Source organism: Rana temporaria, chromosome 13, assembly GCF_905171775.1.
Source record: "Rana temporaria chromosome 13, aRanTem1.1, whole genome shotgun sequence".
NCBI lineage: Eukaryota > Metazoa > Chordata > Amphibia > Anura > Ranidae > Rana > Rana temporaria.
In genome coordinates this window covers 34,974,280-35,000,106 of record NC_053501.1, presented here as the reverse complement: position 1 = coordinate 35,000,106, position 25,827 = coordinate 34,974,280, and the positions used below count along the sequence as shown (strand labels likewise).

The following is a 25,827-nucleotide window of genomic DNA, read 5'->3' as shown; positions in this document are numbered from 1 at the left end:
GACCTTAATCAAGAGCACCCAAGTTGGCTGATCAGAATTCCCCTCACCAAGGAGTAAGAGAAGGAATAAAAATAGAGAATACGTGGAAGGGAGAGTAATAGAGGGGGAGGAACAAAGAAAAAGGGAGAGAAAGAGGGATGGGGAAAAATAAAAAAAATAGCACAGAGAGGGATAAATTGGAAAGAAAGGAGAACAAACAGTGGTAGATCCTAAAATGTACCATAAGGGGTTTCAATACTTTACGAGTGGAAAGGACTCAGGGAGAACTAAATGTCTGTGGGTTAGGGGCACAAATTACTTGTCTTGGGTGCCGACAACCCACAATCCGAAAATTATTTTACTGTTAGGGGTCGCCACATATTGGGACATTTTATCAAGAGGTCACGGCACTAGAAAGGTTGAGAATCACTTTCTTGGAGGAAGTGGGTTGAATGTTGGTCATCAGATGAAGGACATTTTGTGGAGAACATGAAGTAACATGGGGGAAACCTCTGGATTGAAAGGTAATATTGTGTTTTAGTGGGCCGTTCGTTTTTAGGTTCTGCTCTACAGCTACAGAGTAAAATTCAATCCGTAGACCAAGCATGTAAGTATTCAGACACCTTTTATAGTTTTTCATTCTTTATTAAAATGGAACAATACACATGAATATTTCAGTGTATGCAGAAAACAAAAATTAAAAGCGGGTAACCCAACTACTGTGTTGATTCATTTTCTGTGCCGCTTTCTTCATCTTTGCGAATTCGCTTCATCGCAGGCTCACCTAGAACCGAAAACACAAAGTTACACTTCCAGTTTATTTCAGGACAAGTTTGTCTAATTTTTTTACAAGTTTTTCACTCAGAACAGACATTGCGGAAGGTTAAATTCCATGTCAGGATTTTATAGTTTGTCAGTTTTCCCACTAGGACATGATGTAAGCACAAATAATCCCATACAGACAAAGGCTGACAGGATTCTGGCCCTTCAACTTTCTCCACCATAAAAGAACAAATGATTGCGGTGATGTACCCTCCATCACTACTATAGAGAAATCTCTCCAATAGGTACACAGACAGCATAAACCCCTCTCATAAAATAAATGCTTGGTATACTTTACAATTATCATATTTATTAGTGTTTATATTTTTGTAAATATCCTTGTATAGTTTATAAATAAAGTCTTTTATGGGGGCAGTAATATTAGCTCATTACATAGGCAGCTTAATAGTGCTGGGCAGACACTGCTATGCCGCAACGTCCTCTAAGGCTAGGTTCACACTGCTGCGAATTCTATAGAGAATTTGAGCCGTTGCGATTTCTCAAATTCGCAAGTCATTTAAATTACATGGTTTAACATTAGTGCCGTTCACATCAATGCATTGCGAATATAAGCTGCAGGAAAAAAGGATCCTGTGCGAGTTTGATCCGTGTGCGATGCAAATTCAGCTCTATGGACTGGCATTCCCTGAAATCGCGGCCAAAACGCAGCTGCGATTTCACGGTAAAAATTGCGATTTTTGAATTCGCAGCAGTGTGAACCTAGCCTAAATGAGCTAATCATTAGCAGGCAGAAGTGCAAATCACATTCCCAGAAATACAAAAATCAGATATGGATCATTCACAAATCGGGTAGATTGGCCTAACTTTAGGACGGCCTAGCCTTTTTAGGCTACACCGCCGTAAATTAGTTAGGCTAGTAATGATTCTTAAACCACTTACCTGCTAATCTACGGCGGTGTAGCCTAAAACGAGCGGGCGTAAGGGCGCCTAATTCAAATGACTTGGAGGGGGGCGTGTTGTATGGAAATGAGGCTTGACCTCACGTTTTTTGACACTGCACATGCGCCGGGCGACTACATTTCCCAGTGCGCATTGCGGCTAAGTAGGCCGTACGGGCCTATTGATTTCGATGCGGACGTAAACGACGCAACTCCCGATTCGCGGACGACTTACGCAAACGGCGTAAAAAATTCGAACCTCGCGGCGGGAACGACGGCCATACTTTAACATTGTTATTCCACCTCATACGTGGAATAACTTTAGGCCGCCTAAGGCCTTGCGGAAACAACGTTAATCGACTGCGGTGGGCTCGCGTTCGTTCGGGAATCGTCGTAAATGCTCATTTACATAATCTACGCCGGCCGCAATGGAAGCGCCACCTAGCGGTAAGCCAAAACATTGCAATCTTAGATATGTTTAAGTGTATCTCTGTTAGAGAATACACTTAAACATAGGTCGGCTTAGATTCAGAGTTAGGTCAGCTTATCTGTTGATAAGCCGGCCTAACTCTTTGTGAATCTACCTATATGTATTTAGATTCCTGTGTGGGTGTAGCAGGAAAAAAAAAACCTGAAAACTACAACAATGCATTGAAAAGCCCTTTTATAATGTGTATTTGATGATCATTTGATGTATTTTTGTGAATTGGGACATTTAAACTTGCTTTTTTTTTTTTATTCCAATCTAAATTTATTAGGAGTCGAAGCATTGTTTGCCGACTCCAACTCCAGGTACCCAAAATTTCCTCGACTCCGACTCCACAGCCCTGATTTGATCTCTCCATGCAGTTATGTCTCAGTTTGCATTTTGTAATAGAAGAAGGGTACAGACACGGAACTATGATTTGCAGCAAATAGTTTTCTACATTATTCTGCTTTTTAATTACACTGGCCTTGTTTAGTCTTCCCTGATAAAGGATATGCTCTGCACTTGTCTGGGATTGAAGAAGCTTATTAGAGGAGTCCCTCTTTGCACACACAGCACATCATGTTCCCATGTGGAGAAAGCAGCTTTATGTTGGTGTATTAGAAATGATGTGGCTTGGAGTAACAGAAATGTTTGACACAAGCTCAGAGCATCTGATGTAGCATGTCCTAGCACATCAGCATGCAGACCATGCCAGGAACACTAAAGCTAGGTCATAGTTTATTTTTCATGCTGTGTTTGTCTCATTTGTGTGTGTAATATATAAACACAGTCACTAGGCTTCCTGTACATAAGCATGCATGTAATGTCTCCTCTGGGTCCCAATGACGCAGCATATGAGTGCAGATGCTGTGCGTTTGGAGCATACGTCACTGCACATGTGAGCGCTATATGCAAATCCCAGCGTACAACTGCCTCGTCTCATTCATTTCGCTGGGTAGGAAATACACAGTCTCTGTATGGCCATATACATGAATGAAGCCTTACTCCTTCATCCATCTTCCTGACTGGGAGCTGCAGTTTTCATGATGTAGACGTTGCGTATTTTCCTCTCCCTCGTGTCTACTCTTTCAAAGCTGAACTCTGGGGAAGTTATAAAACTACTCTTAGTGGGGGGCCCCCCACACTACAAGGGTTAAACACTTGTTGTCTGGGGTATCTTAAAGCGGGGGTTCACCCTTAGAGGGCACTTTTCCCCCTTCGCTTCCTGCTCGTTTTTACTAGGGGAATCGGCTATTTGTTTTAAAATATGTGCAGTACTTACCCGTTTACGAGACGCATCCTCTCCGTCGCTTCCGGGTATGGGCTTCGGGAATGGGCGTTCCTTCTTGATTGACAGGCTTCCGAGAGGCTTCCGACGGTCGCATCCATCGCGTCACGATTTTCCGAAAGAAGCCGAACGTCGGTGCGCAGGCGCAGTATAGAGCCGCACCGACGTTCGGCTTCTTTCGGCTACGAGTGACGCGATGGATGCGACCGTCGGAAGCCTCTCGGAAGACTGTCACTCAAGAAGGAACGCCCGCTCCCGAAGACCCATACCCGGAAGCGACGGAAGAAGATGCAGCTCAAAAACGGGTAAGTACTGCTCATATTTTAAAATAAATAGCCGATTCCCCTAGTAAAAACGAGCAGGAAGCTAAGGGGAGAAACATTTTTTTTTTACAAATGGGTGAACTCCCGCTTTAAAGGAGGAGTTCACCTTTGCCACATGCTGCCAAGGCTGTGGAGTCGGAGGAAATCGTGGGTACCTGGAGTCGGAGTCAGCAAACAATGCTCCGACTCCTACTAAATTTAGATTGTCGGAACATTTAGAAGTCGAAAACATTTATCTACCGACTCCACAGCCCTGTATGACCTGTTTTTGCGGTGGAACATGTAACATATTCCAGCATCTGCACCTTCTCCTCCCCTCTCTGTGACAGCAGGCGGGGAATCTGCTCCCTGGATGCGCTGTCACAATTTGAAATCAGCGCCGCTGTGCAAAGTTACGCCCACATCATTCATTTACAGTTTCCTGTAAACTGACTACAAGTACCTCCAGCCACTGCAGCTGACAACTGCCTGCCTCTGTCAGAGGTATAGACAAACAGCCATCTGTCTACAGGAGTTAAACATTGTACCCACAATCTGCTGATTGTAGAAACAATGCTCCAATTACAAGTGCATTTTTTTTTTTTTTAGAAGGTGAACTTAAGTTTTTTTTAAGCTGAGTTCCACCCAAAAATAGAACTTCCGCTGATCCGGGCCCTCCGGTGTCACATTTGGCACCTTTCAGGGGGGAAGCAGATACCTGTCCAATACAGGTATTTGTTCTCACTTCTGGAAAAAGATCACAGCAATCTACATCCTGTCCCCCCACTGTACAGCAGGGACCACTCAAAATGCGCAACTCGTGTGTGCGCAGTAGAGAACCAGACTGTGAAGCCGCAAGGTTTCACTTCCCGATTCCCTTAATGAAAATGCCGGAGCCAAGGGACGGGTCGGCTTTGGGTGAGGACATCACAGGCACCTTGGACAGTTAATTGAACTCACTTTAAAAGTCAAAAGCGGTCGTATTTGTAGCTGCTGACTTAAAAAAAAAAAAGTTTGTGTCGGGTATGCAAATTAGCCGATTACGGCGATCCACGCGTTCGTCGCAATCTCTTACGTAGTCGGTATTTCGCGTCGTAAAGTTAAGAGTGCTATTTAGATGGTGTAAAATTACACCATCCACATTAAAGTATGGCCGTCGTTCCCGCGTCGAATTTTAAATATTTTTTTTTTTTTGCGTAAGATGTCCGGGAATACGAAAGTACGTTACGCACGTCGCCGTTCAAAAAACACGTCGGGGCGCCGTAATTTTGCGCAAAGCACGGCAGGAAATTTCACAGAGCATGCGCAGAACGTTCGGCGCAGGAGCGCACCTAATTTAAATGACACACGCCGCATTTGAAATAGGCAAGCTTGCGCCGGACAGATTTACGTTACGCCGCCGCAAGTTTACAGGCAAGTGCTTTGTGAATCACTTACTCTGAAAACTTGCGGCGGCGTAACGTAAAGGGGATACGTTACGCCGCCGTAATTATTCCTGAATCTGGCCCAGAGACACTAAATTCTGCCCCCTCTATCCAAAACGTTTTTTCCTTGGTTTGGGCTTTGACCCTTTTCTGTGATGCTCTTTTGTCCATCAGCTTCCAATTATTACTGCCCCTTCAGCTGTCCTTTGGAAGTCTATAGCAATGCAGAGGCTCAAGCACCATTTTACAGATAGATAAGGCTATATATATATATATAAATAAAAGGAAATGTTTAGAGAAACTGACTGCAATTACCATTTTTCTCAAGCAAAAAAGGAAATGAAGAAGTTGGCTGTTGTGGGCCAAATAAAAACGAGTCTCTTCAAACACAGCACAAGCCGTGTCCATACTGTGCAGGCAATAGAAGGAAATGGGATGTCATCAGCGCAGACACTTGCTGTTCCTGTACAGAGTGTTCCTGGCATGATAGAGCTGGAAAGGATTAAGCCCCGTTCACCATTAAAAAGCAGCTGCTTTACTAGCTGCCCTGGGAATCCATTGCCACCGATGACACGCTGTACTTAGCAAACAGAAACACTGACTTATTCAGGAGGACAAGATGAGCAAGGTGCAGACAATCAGAAGACATCCCTTGTAGAATGCCAGGAATCATTTTCAGTAAGGTCTGCTGCCAGCACTGATGTGTTAATTACACTTTCTGCGATAGTTCACCACTTCTGGTCCCTGCACTTTATCTGAAGTAACTGCAACAATCCAAGTTGCTGGAGGTGGTCGGCTAATAGAACTACTGCACCCCCACTGGGATATTCCTAGTGTTGTATTTCAGGAAGGGAGGCAACAGGGATAAGCGTGTTTAACACTTTACACCACCTACAGTTCTTCCTTAATCTTAAGGACCGGAAGATTTGCCTCCTTAAGGTCCATGCCATTATTTTATTTTTTGCGATATGCCACTGCGTTCCTTTATATGACAATCGTGCAACGCTGTACCCAAACAAAATGGACGTCTCTTCCCCCCCCCCCCCACAAATAGAGCTTTTTGGTGGTATTTGATCACCTCTGCGATTTGTTTTATAGCGCAAGAGCCACAATTTTGAGAAAAAAAAAACTTTTATGCTAAAATAAAATATTCCCCCCCCCCAAAAAAAAAAAATCAGTTTAGACCAATATGTATTCTACATATTTAAAAAAAAAAAAAAAAAAGCAATAAGCGTATTGATTGGTTTGTGCAAAAGTTATAGCATCTACAAAATAGGAGATAGATTTATGGCATTTTTATTTATATTTTTTTTTGCTCGTAATGGCTGTGATTTTTAGCGGGACTGCAACATTGCAGAGGACAGATTGAACACTTTTTCAGACCATTGACTTTTTTGGGCAGGGGTGCCTCAAGACTGAAAATACTTCATGGGTGCCCTGAATTGAGAAACGCTGCAATAGTGAGATGGCATTATGGCGTTTAACACCTGTTCCCTTGATGATATCTGTGTCCTCCCCCTCCAGTACAACTGACTGAATAGCAAAATAGGGGAACTGCCTATTGCAACACGGGAGCAGGGCATTTTTTTCTGGTTATACTAGTCTTAAATTTTTCACATTGTTTCGTTAGATGCCTGGGAAGCCAATGGACAAAAACTATTTTGTTCAACTTATGGTTTGAGGTTTTGAATTTACTAATGTGAATGAAGCCAGTTTAGATATAAGGAACAGCTGAGTGTTTCTTTAGCCGAAGTACACTGAACGGAAATCAGATTATAAATGACCCTGAGTAAAAAAGAAAAAAGGAAGGTCCCCCGCAATAACAACTCTTATTCTTAGCTCCATGGTGGATCTTCTACCTTCTCTCTGTTCCTCACTGCAGTCTCTACAACACTGTCTATAGCCCCTAGCAATAATTAGTGTTCTCCCCGCAGGAATCGAGCAATATTCTTTGCTGCAAACCATGATTGCAGGTAAGAAAATAAAAAAAATAAACTAGAATATGCATTTCCTGCAGAAATCCTTAAAAAAAAAAACTTTTTTGAAAATGCATTTCCTGCAGAAAATGTGTGGGAATGCTGAATAGATGAATAGCTTAAATTCATAAGAAAAAGTTGAAGCGAGAATAGTTGAAAAAGTAGGACTGGTTTTAAAACTAGAAAAAAAAACCCTAAGTTTTGATGTATAAATTGTGTATGACAAATAGATCTTGTGGGCGTGAGAGAAATTTATAGAGAAGGAACTAAGATTTTTTTAAGGCTCTGTGCTCTAGCGATGACATCATCCACTCTAAGCAGCCCAATAGACACTGTTTAAATGATCACTAAACTTAAACAGCTTTTTCACAAAAACTGTAAGGCTTCATTTCCATGGACGTTTTTACAGCCACTTTTCTGAGCTTTTTTTGCAGCTTAAAAACGTCTCTCCATGTTAGTCTATGGCCTCATGCCCACCATGACATTTTTGAGCTGTAGATGGCTGAGCCGTTTTTAAGCTGCAAAAAAAAACCAGGACCAGTGCGTTCTGAAGCTCCAGCCTTAGAGCTGTAAAAACGCCAGACGTTAAAAAACGCTCATAAAACACACAAAAACGTTACCTTGGCGTTTTTGAGCTCCAGCTCAAAAAAAATAAAATTGAAAAAAAAAAAAAAAACATGGGCAGCCGTTTTTAAGCTGTAAAAAAGGCTAAAAAAAAGTGACTGTAAAAACGAAATGAAGCCTAAAAGATATAAAAACTGAAAATATATAGCAAATATTTTGTGAACATTGAGTCTGTAGGTGAAAGGAGCTGAAACTTTTGGGAGCGGAAGAAGATTTTAAGGATTTGAAGGATTAAAAAAGTGTTAAAAAGCTTAATATTTAAAAAATATAAAGTTGAAGTCCCATTATTAGCTGAAAGAGCTGAACATTTTAAAAGTTGAATGGTTTTTATAGCTGAAAGTATGCAGAAGTTACGCAGAGCCAAAAAAACGTACAGGATAAAAATAAGAATAGTAAAAAAACAAATACTGGGAATGCTTGGAGAGCATTCCCACTAATAAATAAATCACATAATCTATGGTGTGCTTTAGCTGTCTGGCTGCTAGGTTACCCCTTTGGACTTACGTCAAGTAACCAATCCAGATCAAGTCTGCAGATAAGGACTTAAATAAGCACACCTGTCCTGGGCCAGTGGTTAAAGCGGAGTTCCGGCCACAATTTCACTTTTTAAGTATAAATACCCCTGTAATACACAAGCTTAATGTATTCTAGTAAAGTTAGTCTGTAAACCAAGGTCCATTTTGTTAGGTTGTTACAGCATTTAGACACTTTATAAAATAGAAATTGACTGGGGCCATCTTAAGTGTGGGCATCATGAAGCCAGACTGTATGACTTCCTGGATTTCAGCCTTGCAGATCTCGCACATGCTCAGTGCTGGACAAGCAGTGTAATAGGTTTCATATCAGGTTTCAGCACCTGTACTGTCCAAGTCACATGATTCTTTGAGACTGGGGAGTGCACAGACTCCTGGAAAGTTACACCCACTACATTCCCAGGAGTCTGTGCGGTGTAAGTTAGGAAGCTTAAGCACCTAGGTGCAGGAAGTGGGAAGATTAACTATTCTGCCTAGCAACAACACTTTGAAGGCATCTAAAAAAAAAAAAAAAAAAAAAATTCTTTAAGGACTAATGACATTTTTTAAAAACTACTGATGTAATGTTATATTTATGGGTGGAACTCCACTTTAAGTATCAATGCCAAAGGGCGTTATAAGAAGGCAAACAGCATTTTTAGGCTACATTTACATGAATTTGTGCACTCTGATCTTGGTTATCTATGTCCATCGTTCTTATGGTTCAGTCATACTTTCTCCTCTTGGTTACTTTTACCTTAGGACAGCAGGTTTATAATATATAATTAGAAAAGCTTGTATATACATATGCCTTACTGTACTTACCGGCAGAATCTAATTGGTCTGCAAAAAGTGCCCTCGCTGGCAGCTTAAAGCTTATACACATCATCTCCTTATTGGGGGCGACGTTCCTCACAAGACGAACTGAGCAGCCTTCTAACACGGCTCCTAAATACTCCTCTGCCCTCTCCTTAATGTCCTTTTCTGTGTTGTCATCTTTGGAGAAGCCATAGCAATGTACAGTTGGCAGGATGGCATCGCTGCAATGCTCCATGTCTAGAAGGTGTCTGAAGGCATCAAGAAATTCCACAGCCATACCTGGCAGGTTCATGACAATGTGGAGATGGTTTTTCCTCTCTGTGGTGAAGGACTTGATATATTCTGATAGTTTTTCCTTTATAACAGTCTTGATAAACTCTCGCCCATCAACATTGAACGCATGCACTTTCTCGTCCACTTTATTCAGTTTGCAGTTATGTAGCAGCCATTTATGGGACTCTGGGTTCAAGTCATTGGCGTAGACAACGCAGTTTTTTTTAGCAGCAGGGATAGCAAAGGGCCCTACACCTGCAAACACATCAAACACCAAATCTCCGCTCTTTAAGTGTCCAGTAATTCTATCATGCTCTGTCCCAAGCCTTGGGTTCCAGTAGACTTTGGAAAAATCAAATTCATATGTGATACCATTTTCTTTCACCTAGAATAAGATCATTCTCATTTAATCATAGATTTAAAATCAATGTCATTCACAAAGCGTGTTCAAGTAACATGAGACGCCTGCAAGCGTGGTTAGTTGTGAGTGAATCTTTGTTGTCACCTAGAAGACCCAAAATACATGCAGCAAGTATTACCACTTTTTAAAGTGGATGTAAAGGCAGAAGGTTTCTTATCTTTATGCATTAAGATAAAAAGCCTTCTATGTGTTCTATGTACAGCAGTTCCCCAATACTTACCCGAGGTCCATCTAGATCAGTGGTTCTCAACCTTCTAGGGCCGTGACCCCTTGATAAAATTTCCCAATATGTGGCGACCCCTAACAGTAAAATTATTTTCGTAGCGTGGGTTGTCAGCACCCAAGGCAAGACAAGTAATTTACACCCCTAACCCGCGGACATTTAGCGCTACCTGAGTCCCCTTAATGACAACTATAATCACAGGTAGTGTCACTCACTGTCTCCGGCTTCACTGTGTCTCCAGCTTTGTGGTGTCTCGTAGCAGTGACACCTATGCTGAAATCAGGAGATAGGGTCTCCTCCAGCCTCTCCCACTTCACATTCCCTACCAGTCAGCTGACCTCTAGTCTTTGGCCCCCCAGTCATGCCTGTAAACTGAATGGGCACCTGCGAAGAGGCTGAGTGGGCGGCTGCGGGCTCCAGGAACAGCCCAGATGGGTGGCCACATGCTCCAGGGATAGCCCTGCTGGGTGGCTGCAAAAATGCAGTGGGAGAGTGATGCGGGCTTGAGGAACAGCCCAGGATACGGTGACCCCTGGTAAATCTTAATTTGACCCCCGAGGGGGTCCCGACCCCCAGGTTGAGAACCACTGATCTAGATCCAGCGAAGTTGCACGAGAGACTAGGGCAGTGATGGCGAACCTTGACACTCCAGATGTTTTGGAACTACATTTCCCATGATGCTCATCTACACTGCAGAGTGCGTGAGCATCATGGGAAATGTAGTTCCAAAACATCTGTGGTGCCAAGGTTCGCCATCACTGGATAGGCTGTCCGGGACTCCTCTCCTCATTGGCTCAGACAGCAGTGTGGCGCTATTGGCTCCCGCTGCTGTCAAAGTCAGTGAGCCAATGAGAAGAGAAAGAGGGTAGGGGCCATGGTTCTGTGTCTAAAATGACACAGGAAGCTGCAGCTCGGCTGTGCCCATAGCAACCTCCTTGCTGTGGGGGGGACTCATCAGGAGGGAGGGGCCAGAAGTAGCGAAGAGGGACCCCAGAAGAGGAGAATCTGGGCTGCTCTGTGCAAAAAAACACTATACAGAGCAAGTATAAACTTATTTTTTTTTTTATTAAAAAACAACCAAGACTTTATCACTTTAAGTTCAACCACACCCCCTAGTTTCCCACTATGCACTGTGGAACCTTTGCTCACAACTGAAAGATACAGGAAGACACTTTGGGGTCGATTTACTAAAACTGGAGAGTGCAAAAATCTGGTGCAGCTCTGCATAGAAACCAATCTGCTTCCAGGTTTTAGTGCCAAAGCTTAAAGGGGAGGTTCACCCTAAAAACATGTATATAACATTACATTCTGCATACTTCCAACATTTCCAGTATGCTGTTTTTTTTTTGCTGTACATACCGTATTATTGCTATTTTCCACCCGGCTTCCGGGTACACACTCCCGCGGGAGTAGGCGTTCCTATGCAGAGGCGCAGTGTCATGTGGGACTTCGCCCAGATGATTGACGTCTTGAGAAAAACTTCCCCTCGACGGACAAGGCGCATCACGAGTTTCCGAAAGTAGCCGAACTGCGAGTTGGCTCTATACGGCGCCTGCGCACCGACTAGGAGCCGTGTAGAGCCGACTCGCAGTTCGGCTACTTTCGGAAACGCGTGATGCGCCTTATCGGCCGAGGGGAAGTTTTTCTCAAGACGTCAATCATCTGGGCGAAGTCCCACATGACACTGCGCCTCTGCATAGGAACGCCTACTCCCGCGGGAGTGTGTACCCGGAAGCCGGGTGGAAAATAGCTATAAGACGGTATGTACAGCAAAAAAAAAAAACAGCATACTGTAAATGTTGGAAGTATGCAGAATGTAATGTTACATGTTTTTATGGTGAACCTCCGCTTAAAGTGATACTAAAGTCTTTTATTTTTTTGCCTAAAAATAATAAACATGTCATACTTACCTGTTCTGTGCAGTGCTTTTGCATAGAGCAGCCTGAATCCTCTTTTCTGGTCCCTCTTCAGCTCTCCTGTCCCCTCCCCCCTGACAAGTGACTCACAGCAAGCACCCCCGCTGCTCTGTGTATCCATTTATACACAGAGCCCCAGCCTCTCTCCTCATTGGCTGACAGACCGCAACGGGAGCCAATGGTGCTCGGCTGTTGTCTTAGCCAAGAAGGAGGAGAGTCTCGGGCAGCTGAGTCTCTCCTGGAACATTGCTGTATAGAGAGGGGAGCTGGTGTGGCTGCTGCACACAGAAGGTTTTTTTTTATCTTATTGCAAAGAATGCATTATTTAAAAAAAAAAAAAAAAACACACACACACACACACACACACACAACCCTTCTGCCTCTCTCCTCCCTAGGCCTAAAGAATGCAAAAAAGTGCTCTGGCAGCCAAAGAATTAAGCAGAGTGTGCGTCCATTAGGAAGGAAGACAATGGGGTTTATTTACTAAGATCCCTTTCACACTGACAGTGCCCGGGCATCAGTGGTAAAATGCATATATTTTTAGCGGTGCTTTACCGTAATTTTTGTGACGCTTTTCGGGTGCTAGCAGGGTGCTTTTAATCCCCGCTAGCGGCCGAAAACAGGGTTAAAAGCGCTTTGGCGGCGCTGCCCATTGATGGGCGGGGCGCTTTAGGAGTGGTGTATTCACAGCTCTTAAAGTGCTGCAAAAGCTGCTTGCAGGACTTGACGCCCTGCCAGCGGAGCTCCCCAGTGTGAAAGCACTCAGGCTTTCACACTGGGATTGCAGATGAGGCTTTTTTATAGGCGCTATTTTTAGCGCTAAAGTGCCTGAAAAGCACATCCAGTGTGAAAGGGGACTAAAGCTGGAGAGAGTGCAAAAATCAGGCTCACTTCTGCATAGAAACCAATCGGCTTCCAGGTTTTATTGCCTAAGCTTAATTGAACAAGCTGAGGTTAGAAGCCGATTGGCTACTATGCACAGCTGCACCAGATTCTGAGTACACCCGTTTTACTAAATCTACCCCAATATATACTTCACAAGTCAGTGTCCTTCTTTCAGGTCATGAGTCCCAGAGCTGTGGGGGCAGGCACTAGGGCACAGGCACAAGCAGAAACTTCTAACCAAATAAAGTTTCTGCAGATATTTGTACCCACAGGGCAGACTGGCTACAAGTCACTTGTCCTAATATGTCAGATTCAGATTGCATGGACCAGATCTGGAGTGCTGGGTAACCCGCTTATTCCAGCAATGGGCTATATATTTGATATCTTTACTATCCCACCTAAAAAAAGCCCAGGCAGTCCATTAAAGTGCATCTAGCGCTACAGTTTAACCACTTGACCACCACCCCATGTCAAAAAGACGTCCCGTTTTTAAAGTTGAATATCTCGATAACGGCAGCAGCTGCTGCCACAACCGAGATATTCATCTTTTCAGGGGGCGGTGGTGTACACGATAACGGCGGTCTCCGCGGCGGATTCGCCGCGAGATCGCCGTTATCGGTGGCGGGAGAGGGGCCCCCCCCTCCCGCGCCCTCCGCCGCTTACCGGAGCCGTCGGTAGCGGCGGAGGGGATCGGATGTGTCCGGCAGCTGAGCGGGGACGGGACTGAAGGAGAAATCTCCTTCACCCATCCTCATAGCTCTGCTGGGCGGAAGTGACGTCAAAACGTCAGTCCCGCCCAGCCTCTTAACCACTTCCCGACCCCCGCATGTACATATACGTCCACAATATGGCACGTACAGGCACATGGGCGTACACGTACGTCCTCGCCTATTAGCGGGTGGGGGGTCCGATCGGGACCCCCCCCGCTACATGCGGAGGTCGGGTCCGCTCGGGGAGCGATCCGGGACCACGGCGCGGCTATTTGTTTATAGCCGCTCCGTCGCGATCGCTCCCCGGAGCTGAAGAACGAGGAGAGCCGTGTGTAAACACGGCTTCCCCGTCCTTCACTATGGCGGCGCATCGATCGCGTCATTCCCTTTATAGGGAAGACACGATCGATGACGTCATTCCTACAGCCACACCCCCAAACAGTTGTAAACACACACTAGGTGCACCCTAACTCCTACAGCGCCACCTGTGGTTAACTCCCAAACTGCAACTGTCATTTTCACAATAAAGAATGCAATTTAAATGCATTTTTTGCTGTGAAAATGACAATGGTCCCAAAAATGTGTCAAAATTGTCCGAAGTGTCCGCCATAATGTCGCAGTCACGAAAAAAATTGCTGATCGCCGCCATTAGTAGTAAAAAAAAAATAAAAAATAAAAATGCAATAAAACTATCCCTTATTTTGTAAACACTATAAATTTTGCGCAAACCAATCGATAAACGCTTATTGCGATTTTTTTTACTAAAAATAGGTAGAAGAATACGTATCGGCCTAAACTGAGGAAAAAAAATGTTTTTATATATGTTTTTGGGGGATATTTATTACAGCAAAAAGTAAAAAATATTGCTTTTTTTTCAAAATTGTCGCTCTATTTTTGTTTATAGCGCAAAAACTAAAAACCGCAGATGTGATCAAATACCACCAAAAGAAAGCTCTATTTGTGGGGAAAAAAGGACGCCAATTTTGTTTGGGAGCCACGTCGCACGACCGCGCAATTGTCTGTTAAAGCGACGCAGTCCCGAACTGTAAAAACACCTTGGGTCTTTAGGCTGCATATTGGTCCGGGGCTTAAGTGGTTAAAGAAACTTTTTTTTTTGTCATTTGAAAAAAATGACATTTTTATTTTTTTTTTATTTTTTTTGCATTTAAGTCTAAATATGAGATCTGAGGTCTTTTTGACCCCCAGATCTCATATTTAAGAGGACCTGTCATGCTTTTTTCTATTACAAGGGATGTTTACATTCCTTGTAATAGGAATAAAAGTGATCAATTTTTTTATTTTTTATTTCAGTGTAAAAAATTATAAAACTAAATAAAAATAAATAAGAAAACCAAAAAAATTTTTTTTAAAGCGCCCCATCCCGACGAGCTCGCGCGCAGAAGCAAACGCATACGCGAGTAGCGCCCGCATATGAAAACGGTATTCAAACCACACAAGTGAGGTATCACCGCGATCGTTAGAGCGAGAGCAATAATTCTAGCCCTAGACCTACTCTGCAACTCAAAAAATGCAACCTGTAGAATTTTTTAAACGTCGCCTATCGAGATTTTTAAGGGTAAAAGTTTGACGCCATGCCACGAGCGGGCGCAATTTTTAAGCATGACATGTTGGGTATCATTTTACTCGGCGTAACATTATCTTTCACAATATATAAAAAAATTGGGCAAAATGTATTGTTGTCTTATTTTTTAATTCAAAAAAGTGATTTTTTATCCAAAAAAAGTTCCCTAGGATGTCTGCTAAAAAAAAATATATAATGTTTGGGGGTTCTGATTAATTTTCTAGCAAAAAAATTTTGATTTTCACATGAAGGAGAGAAGTGCCAGAATAGGCCTGGTGGTCAAGTGGTTAAAGAAAACATTTTAAACAAAACAAATATAGAAACTGCCATTGCCGACTTGTTTTTGAAAAGGCAATGGCCAGATCTGTCACATCCCGAGTCACGGACCGGGAACAAGCCACTGAAGTGTCAGGATGCCTGAAAGGCACATCATTGTTCCAGATCGGTGGTGTAAAAAATCATTCCTGAAAAGTATGAAGTTTGTTTAAAAAAAATCTGGGGCCAAAAATAAGGTAAGCCCTAACTGAATGATGTTCAGAAGTTTGATAAAGTGTTGTGTAGCAAACGTTTGCCATGTCCTTTAGAATTGTTCACCCTTTTTTCATCCTTTGTTGCATTTCAGCACTGCTATTCTCCAGCAAACTCTTTGTAGCTACCTCTTGTCTACACTCCAGCGATGGCTGCATGGCTTCCCAACGGTGACAATGTGTTGGCACAGCCACATGTACACTTCATTTGTCAAAGCAAAGAAGTAACTGGGAGAGAGTTATGACCCTGGGCCTTCAAGACAGGATCATCAGGTAATATTTTGATGAAAGCTGCCGTTTTAAAGTGTTACTAAACAACGGTAAATCAGTCTGTATATGCAGTAAAGCATGCTTGTTATAATCACTGTGGAATCTAAGGGGTCAATCTTCCACATTGTGTAAAAAGGCTGTTTCATCCCGTCTTCTCATCTTCCCCTGTCCACAATCCATCTGCTGATAGAACAGAGCATTGGGGGCACTCTGTGCATGCTCAGTTTGGTGTGCATTGCTAGAGACTGCATGTGATCAGCACAGGGCCAATAAGCACTATGCAGACAGAGGGTCAGGCAGCTTCACAGGATAGTCAGAGGAGAAAGAAAACTCCTCCTACAAGCTTTAACCAGTGCTCAGTCGGACACTGATAGAGGTCACAAGACTGCTATATACTGCTCATGAGAAAAGGTATTTATCAGTTTATATTTACTAATATAATTGCATTTCCATGTTCCTTGGGATACCAGATATAGTAAATGCAGGGTCCTGGGTTTAGTAACACTTTAAGGTGGTTAACATTTAAAATAACATTTAACATGCTAAATAAGATAAGATTTTAGTCACTGGGTTCACATCAAAAGATAAACAGCACCGACCTTTGTCACCATGTTTTCCTCGCCAGCCAAAACTTCCATCTGAAAGTTTCTATATGTTGAGTCAATCACGTTGATTTTATTAACAACAGAGGTGACGCCGGGGTTTTTATCCATTATTACTTGTCCTGTAAAAAAAGAAACAGTCCTTATTACAAAAAGCTATTTGTTTTCTCTCCACTACTAAGAACAGTTGCAGACTGCCCATAGACAGACAGGCATCGGTTTGAAAAAGATGACAGAGATCAGCCTGCCCTTATCCCGCTGGCACCTAGTCAGGGCACAGCAATATTCTTCAGTGGCCAGAGTTTTGTCCTCTTTATGGGCAGAAAAGAGTAATCAGCACAGTACTGGGACAAGATCCTTTTGCATCCAAAGGTGAAAGGGTCAAGTTTTCCCCCCTTTGCTGTGAACTAATTCAACAGGATAGGTGGCAGGTCCTGATTTTTGTGCCCCACCTCATGCTAAATGACCCAAGACAGCCGCCTCTTCTGCCTACCCCTTGGCCCAATACTAAATCAGTCTCCAACAGTTTGGAACATTTCCATCCTGCTCTTTTGATCCCCCCTCCATACAGCTGCATTAGTAACCTTTGTGAAGCCGTCACACTAGTGAACCTTTTGTGTGTCACTCATCAGCGATTGTATTGCTAGGACAGCAGTAAGAATGCCAACTTGCTCCTACAATGTAGCTCCTCTACGATCAAAAATGGTGTCACTCCGTTGCCACCCTTTCCCTGGTGAGCAAGAATCATCAGAGCTTTGGACGGAGAGGGAGCAACTCCTTAGAAGCAGGCGAGTCGTATCTAGCTTGCATTTTGCCACCAGCAACAGAATCACCTAGTGCAGGGGTGTCAAACTGGCGGCCCTCCAGCTGTTCCGAAACTACAAGTCCCATCATGCCTCTGCCTGTAAGAGTCATGCTTGTAACTGTTAGCCTTGCAATGCCTCATGGGACTTGTAGTTTTGCAACAGCTGGAGGGCCGCCAGTTTGACACCCCTGACCTAGTGTGTCATGTCTGGTAAAGACAACACTGTTCTATTTACTCGTCATTTTATATAATACTGAAAGACATAAATATTGGTTGTATTGATGATTGGAGCTAAGCATCACCATGATGACCAACACCTTAGAAGCACCATTATCTCCCCCTTCAGAGCTACTAGCAAACCTAAGTATTACAAAAGCTATATTTAAATCTGTTATATTATAAAAGATTAAAGAGGAAGTAACCCCTGATGGAGTTTACTTCCTCCATGTCTCCCTGCAAAGGTAAAGCATAATGGGCTACTATGCATCGCATAGTAGCCCATTATGTGACACTTACCTGCAGGAGAAGCCCGCAATGTCACCATCTTCCTCGTGACAGCGAGCATCCATTCTTCACCCCTCTTCTTCCGGGGGCTGCGAACTCCGGCTCTGTGACTGGCCGGAGTCGCTCCAAAGATGCTGCTAGGAGGACTTTTGGAGCGGTCCTGATAGTGCACCGCTCCAGTGTGAAAGCCCTCGCATGCGAGTGGGAGCCGCCTTTAACGGCATGACCCCGGCTTGAAACGGCACAGCGTTTCAAACGGCAGTTTTCTCGGGAGCAGTGATTTTAATGCTTAAAGCAGGGTTGACAAATTTGCTTGGAATCTAGGAGCCAGCTAAAAAAGTTAGGAGCCAGAAAACGCGCCCCGTCCCGACGAGCTTGCGTGCAGAAGCGAACACATATGTGAGCAGCGCCCGCATATGTAAACGGTGTTCAAACCACACATGTGAGATATCGCCGCGATTGGTAGAGCAAGAGCAATAATTCTAGCCCTAGACCTCCTCTGTAACTCAAAACATGCAACCTGTAGAATTTTTTAAACAACGCCTATGGAGATTTTAAAGGGTAAAAGTTTGTCGCCATTCCACGAGCGGACGTAATTTTGAAGCGTGACATGTTGGGTATCAATTTACTCGGCGTAACATTATCTTTCATAATATAAAAAAAAAAAAATGGGGATAACTTTACTGTGGTCTTATTTTTTAATGAAAAAAAGTGTAATTTTTTCCCAACGGTCGCCATTTTATTCTCTAGGGTGTTAGGATAAAAAATATATATCATGTTTGGGGGTTCTAATTAGAGGGAAGAAGATGGCAGTGAAAATAGTGAAAAATTACATTAGAATTGCTGTGTAACTTGTAATGCTTAACTTGCAATACCAACGGCCACCACCAGATGGCGCCAGCTTACACATCTGGTGGTAATAACTTGTAATACCAACGGCTCACCACCAGATGGCGCCAGCTCACATTAGATAAATGACCCCCCCTTCCAAGCCAAGTGGCCAGGACCCTATTTCTAGTCGCCATGGCGACCTGGATTTGTCGAGCCCTGTCTAAAAGTGAAACATTCCTTTAGATTTCGTACCTATAGTATGCCTGTAAAGTGGCGCATTTTCCCCTCGTTTAGAACAGTCCCTGAAGAAAATTACGTTTCTAAGGCCCCTTTCACACTGAGGCAGTTTGCAGGCGCTATTGTACTAAAAATAGCACCTGCAAACCGACCCTAAACAGCGGCTTTCACACTGGAGCGGTGCACTATCAGGACCGCTCCAAAAGTCCCCCTAGCAGCATCTTTGGAGCGGTGAGAGGAGCGGTGTGTTTACCGCTCCTTCCCATTGAAAGCAATGGGAAACCGGGGCTATACCACCGGCAACGCGCCTCTGCAGAGGCGCATTGCCAGCAGTATTAACCCTTTTTCGGCCACTAGCGGGGGTTAAAACTGCACAGCTAGCAGCCAAATACCGCCGCAATTCCGACAATATAGTGCCTCTAAAAATAGCGGCGCTATACTGCCAATGCACCTCTCTCTCCAGTGTGAAAGGGGCCTAAAAGGAAAAAACAAAGTAATTTAAAACTGATCGCGGCTGTAATGAATTGTTGGGTCCCGGCAACACAGATAAGTCATTGGAAAAAAAGGGCATGTGTTCCCCTCAGTCCATTACGAATCAAAATGTTAAAAAAAAAAAAAAAAAATTGCGTGGCATACCCCCAAATTCCATACCAGGCCAAAATTTCAGAGCACCCCCCAAACCGTACCAGGCCACAAGCCCTCAACACGGGAAGGATGCTTTGGGGGTCTCTGTGAACCCCAAAGCACCTTGTCCCCATGTTGATGGGGATAAGGGGCGCATTCCCCACAACCCTTGCCCGGTGGTTGTGGGGGTCTGCAGGCGGGGGGCTTATCGGAATCTGGAAGCCCCCTTTAACAAGGGGACAACCCAGATACCAGGCCCCCCCCATGTGAATTTGTAACGCGGTAAAAAAAAAAAAATTCCAGTGATGCAAATTCATCTCGCGTCCCGGAACGAGAAAAAAATAAAAAGCGCTGCAATAGCTCCGCCTCTGGTTGTGGGTGTTTCTCGTGGGGCCAGAGGGGGCGGGTTCACTCGCACACATCACCGGGTGGCCCCGCCCTCAGCTATATAACAGCTGTCACAGTTGCAGCGACTTTAATGGTGTCAATTGGAAGGACTCTCATAGAGATGCATGGCATTTCACATGTCCTGCAACTTGGGGTCTCACTATTTGAATCCCAAGTCACAGGAATGTGAAAGGAGCCTTAGTCCTTAACCCAGGACAACTTTTATAAAACGCACACAAACCAATACCTACCAATCAAATTCTTATAAGGAAGTTGGTGATCCCGGAGATTCATGTGAGCAATGTGTCCTATCCGGCTGAAGCTAGTCGTCACATCCTGATCTTTGGGTAAAATTGCCTTCAAGATCTCGTCAGTCTTAAAGTTGTCGTAAGTCACTTCTAAATCAGCCTGAAAAATCTGAGGGCTTATCATTAACATCTTAAAGATCTCACGGTCCCGCTCATCAAACGCATCTTCTGATGTGATAGTGTATGGGTCCAGTACAATCTTTTTATGGTCCTCATCATTGGGGTCATCAATTATTCGGTTTAGCTTGGGCCTCTTTATCAGTCTGTTTTTAAGGTTTTTCATGACAATATGGATGACTTCCTTCTTCACTTTGATGACAGGAACTTGTATGGTTTTGGTGAAGGCATCTCGGTCTAGTGTAATCATTCCCTTCACTTTAGGATTAGGAGAGAACAGTCCAGGTTCACCACTAGCATCTTGAGCCTGGGCCATGGTGGAGAAAGTACTTCTCGGGAATGTATTGAAGGAAAATAAAGACGCAGTCCATGCACTAGTTTTAGGGGTTACTCTATTGAGGGCAGCAAATCCATAGCGGTTTAGAAGATTTGTTAAGTAATACACTCTGTTAATATTCCTGAAAGAAAAAAGAAATATATAGTAAATGCATTTTAAATGCACAAATAAAATCCTCTATCGGCCCTTTTTACTTCCTAACCCCCCCCCCCCCATATTCTAGTAATGTTTATTATTTGGCTTCACCCTGTATCAGAAATCCTTTTCTTCACCCTTTGTTAGGTTTTACAGTGGTAGAGGTGGGATCCTGAAGTGCACCCCGTTATTCCTTCGGTCACAGGGCGCTCTCTAAGACCACCACACTCCTCCAATTGGGTGATATGGACAGCGCTGTGCAGTCAGTCACAAATGGAAGGAGAGCTAGGTGTGGGCTGCAGTGTTTGGCCCTGAGGTGGATTATCAATTCTGGTAACCTTTCTCTTCTCTTTAGCTATGACTAAGCATTGAGGTTCAATGTGAAACGCGTCAGCTGTTTTTTCCCACTGTATGCTGATTTTTGTAGTGCATTTTCTTTTTACCCTAATAAAGGGCACGTCTTTTTAAGACTTTGGAGTGCGGCTGTCCATATATCTTTATTTCTTTGCATAACCTTTCTCTTCAGTGTAGCGAAGGACAAAGTACCACACGCAGCGTGACAATGTATGTGACAACTTTAAACTAATTCCAATGCAGGGCATTTAGTGTTGTCACCCTGCCGGAGAAAAGCCCTTTCACTGGCAGGAGCACCAAGCATTTGTTACATTATCCAGTGAGGTTTTCATAATAAAAAAATATGCAGTTGTATTTACTTTATATGTAAGGCACTGATTTATTTTTTAGGCCCATAATTGCACTTTAATTAAAGCAGATCTTTTATCCGGCGATATTTATAGAAACTGCTGAAAAATATGAACCAATCAGCTTATAAAAAAAACTCAATGATAAGTGCAAAAGCTCTGCTCCACTCTGTTCTAGAAACCCACCCCTTCCTCGTGGGGCACCACCAGCCTTGTACAGCACTGGCAAGATGAAGCCAGCCTGTCCATCACCGCCTGCATGTCAGGAAGAAGTATATGCTGCAGTGGAAGACAAAGTGGTTGTAAAGCCTAAGGCCTCTTTCACACGGGGGGGGGGGGGGATCAGTAATGATCTGCCCCGTGCACCTCCGCTTGCTCAGCGGGGATCACTCCGTTGATCCCCGCTGAGCCGGTGGATGACAGGGCGGTCCCCGCACACACTGTGCAGGGACCGCCCTGTCTTTTCTCTGCTCCCCCCTATGGGGGGAGATCGGATGAACACGGACTGTATGTCCGTGTTCACCCGATCCCCCAGACGGATGGAAAAGTAGGTTTTTCCTCTGTCACACTTTGGCGGATCGGATGTCAGCGGGCATGTCACCGCTGACATCCGCGGCTCCATAGGAGTACGGAGCGCCCGCTCAGGTCCGCCCAAAAAACTGGCAGGTGGACCTGAACGGGCCGCCAGTGTGAAAGAGCCCTTAAAGGTTTTTCACCTTAATGTGTTCTATGCTTTAAGGCAGTGGTCATCAACCCTGTCCTCAGGGTCCACTAACAGGCCAGGTTTGCAAGATAACTGAAATACATCACAGGTGATATTATTTGCTGCTCAGTGATTGCAGTATTCTAGTCTGCATCTCCCCAAGGTAATACATAAAACCTGGCCTGTTAGTGGGCCCTGAGGACAGGGTTGATGACCACTGATTTAAGGTGTAAAACCTTCTGTGCTGCAGCTCCCCGCAGCCCGATCTCCCGGAAGGTCGCCCCCCCTCCTTCCCCTACCACCAGGCTTCGCTGCCGGGTTCCCTTAGGAGGAATGGCGGTGCCAGGAATCAATCTGAAGATTGGCTGGGTGCTGAAATCACGGGATCCCTGGACAGGCAAGTGCCCCAATATTAAAAGTCAGCAGCTGCATTATTTGTACCTGACGACTTCATTTTTTCACCCAGGCTGGACCTCCTCTAACTCCTTCGCAACCATGCTATAGCTGAATCACACCTACAACATGGCCGCACTTTGCTGGGAGGCGGTCATATGACGTGCTTACGCTAATCGCAGATCGGGGTAAAGAGCCAATTATGGTTGCTCTTTACCATGTGATCAGCTGTGTCCAATCACAGCTGAGCACAGGATTTGCCAGCTATTGGCAATCCTCGCCACACACTTCCAACGTGTGAGGAGAGGGGGAGCTGAAAACCAGCAAATCCACACCGACAATCGGTGTCCTGATGATCAGTGCAGCCCCAACAGAGCCCACCAATGCAGCCTAATCAGTGCACATTAGTGAAGGAGAAAAATTATTCATTTACAAAATTTTATAACAAACTATGAAAAACATTTTTTTTTTTAATTTTCTGTCTTTGTATGTTTTGAACAGCAGTGAATACCAGAAAGCACCGTTTGCGTGAACAAAAGGTCAAAATTTCATTTGGGTAGTGTTGCATGACCGTGCAATTCTCTGAAAGCTGGAACTTGGCCTGCGCAGGAAGGGGGTGAAAGGGTCCAGTATTGAAGTGTAACCAAAGGATTTTTTGGTAAGCTTTTGGATAGAGTGGAGGAAGGATGACCTCAGAGGTGTTCGCAAGTCCGCACGCCCGCCAGGAAGCTGACACTACGCATCGCTAATCACAGGCAGCGCGACATTTTCTGATCCGCGGCTGCACAGATCAGGAAATGTTTGCGCAGTGTCAGCTTCCTGGCGGGCACGCGGACTTGTGCACACGCCTGAGCCCGTCCTTAGAGGGTCCTATTTACTGCTAACACTGAGAGAAAATCCCAAATGTTGGGCTGCAACATGAACAGGAAAAGAGTGGAAATCTTCCAAATGGGGACACTGGTTCTAGTGACAACCAGGGATGTTTCCTATCACTTTGGAGGGATTTCCTGTTTTGGTTATGGAACAGGAAGTGAATGGAAATCTCCCCAAATGGGGCACAGATAGAAAAAACAAAATGGTGGGTTGTAGCCCTCCCTTACTCCATCCTAAACAAAAAATGTGTTTACTCTTTAGTGACATATGAAGAGGGTGCGCCTAAAACAAGGGACCTCCTCAGGTCTGCCTGCTATGTATGCAAACCACGGCACCAAACACCTGAAACATGTTAGTATATCGTCGTGCTGAATGAACAGGTTTTTGCACTCTCTCCTCCCCCATTGGTCTAACGTGCTTCTTGGTCTTTGTTATGGTAGCAATCAAATCGTGACACTAGTTCTGACCTTCCCTACCAAATCTAAGCAATGAGTAGGGATACGTCTGTTATGTATCTCTGTGTGTGGTCTCCTATCACCCCAACCTCGTCCCTAACGCTGGCTGGGAATTGCCGCCTAACCGCCCCAACCTGGCTTCTCACCTCATGCTTCTGCTTCGCCATATTTTGCACACGTCATCACCCGGCGACTACGGGCAGTGAGGGCAGCTGAGTGACGTAAAAAGTACTCAGAGCCGGTGTCACATGACCAGCCGGGAAAACAGGAAGCGGCTCTAGGGAGGATCATGTGACTTCGCCCAGTGCTGTGTACAGGCAGAGTAGAGTGTGCTGTGTTCTCTATGACAGGTCGGGATTATTGAGCGCCCTCTGCTCTGTACAATGTCCATCGGCCACAGCATCAATGCGGAGTATGGACACCGGGTGTCTGCCCAGGATGAGAGAGCTCCACTGCTGGGAGGACATGTGAGTCTTCTTCTATTACCCCAGAGCTGAATGATCATACACCCCACATCACCCGAATTATCCTGAATATACACCCCACATCACCCGACTTATCCTGGATATACACCCCACATCACCTGACCATACACCCCACATCACCCGACTTATCCTGGATATACACCCCACATCACCTGACCATACACCCCACATCACCCGACTTATCCTGGATATACACCCCACATCACCTGACCATACACCCCACATCACCCGACTTATCCTGGATATACACCCCACATCACCTGACCATACACCCCACATCACCTGACCATACACCCCACATCACCTGACCATACACCCCACATCACCCGACGTATCCCGGATATACACCCCACATCACCTGACCATACACCCCACATCACCTGACCATACACCCCACATCACCCGACTTATCTTGGATATACACCCCACATCACCCGACGTATCCCGGATATACACCCCACATCACCTGACCATACACCCCACATCACCTGACCATACACCCCACATCACCCGACTTATCTTGGATATACACCCCACATCACCCGACGTATCCCGGATATACACCCCACATCACCCGACTTATCCTGGATATACACCCCACATTACCTGATCATACACCCCACATCACCTGACTTTTCCTGGATATACACCCCACATCACCTGACCATACACCCCACATCACCTGACCATACACCCCACATCACCTGACCATACACCCCACATCACCCGACGTATCCCGGATATACACCCCACATCACCTGACCATACACCCCACATCACCTGACCATACACCCCACATCACCCGACTTATCTTGGATATACACCCCACATCACCCGACGTATCCCGGATATACACCCCACATCACCTGACCATACACCCCACATCACCTGACCATACACCCCACATCACCCGACTTATCTTGGATATACACCCCACATCACCCGACGTATCCCGGATATACACCCCACATCACCCGACTTATCCTGGATATACACCCCACATTACCTGATCATACACCCCACATCACCTGACCATACACCCCACATCACCCGACGTATCCCGGATATACACCCCACATCACCTGACCATACACCCCACATCACCCGACTTATCCATGATCTACACCCCACATCACCCGACTTATCCTGGATATACACCCCACATCACCTGACCATACACCCCACATCACCCGACTTATCCTGAATATACACCCCACATCACCTGATCATACACCCAACATCACCTGATCATACACCCCACATCACCCGACCATACACCCCACATCACCCGACGCATCCCGGATATACACCCCACATCACCCGACCATACACCCCACATCACCCGACTTATCCTGGATATACACCCCACATCACCTGATCATACACCCAACATCACCTGATCATACACC

General features: G+C 44.9%; 2 protein-coding genes across 2 annotated transcripts in view; one reads left to right on the top strand and one right to left on the bottom strand.

Annotated features, from left to right (window-relative positions):
* Window positions 1–603: 603 nt before the first annotated feature.
* Window positions 604–24,185, bottom strand: TRMT5 (tRNA methyltransferase 5). The gene is made up of 5 exons (XM_040333127.1): window positions 24,080–24,185; window positions 20,163–20,794; window positions 16,521–16,645; window positions 9,121–9,772; window positions 604–763 (listed from the first exon to the last, which is right to left on the bottom strand). Exons 1-5 carry the CDS (start codon window positions 24,082–24,084, stop codon window positions 696–698), a joined length of 1,482 nt encoding a protein of 493 aa, XP_040189061.1. The 5' UTR covers window positions 24,085–24,185; the 3' UTR covers window positions 604–695.
* SLC38A6 (solute carrier family 38 member 6) overlaps window positions 24,180–25,827 on the top strand; it is a 100,996-nt gene continuing 99,348 nt past the window's right edge. Inside the window, exon 1 of the mRNA XM_040333128.1 lies at window positions 24,180–24,400. Within this exon, the coding sequence (XP_040189062.1) occupies window positions 24,317–24,400 (84 nt within the window). The 5' untranslated portion in view covers window positions 24,180–24,316. The remainder of the gene's footprint in view (window positions 24,401–25,827) is intronic.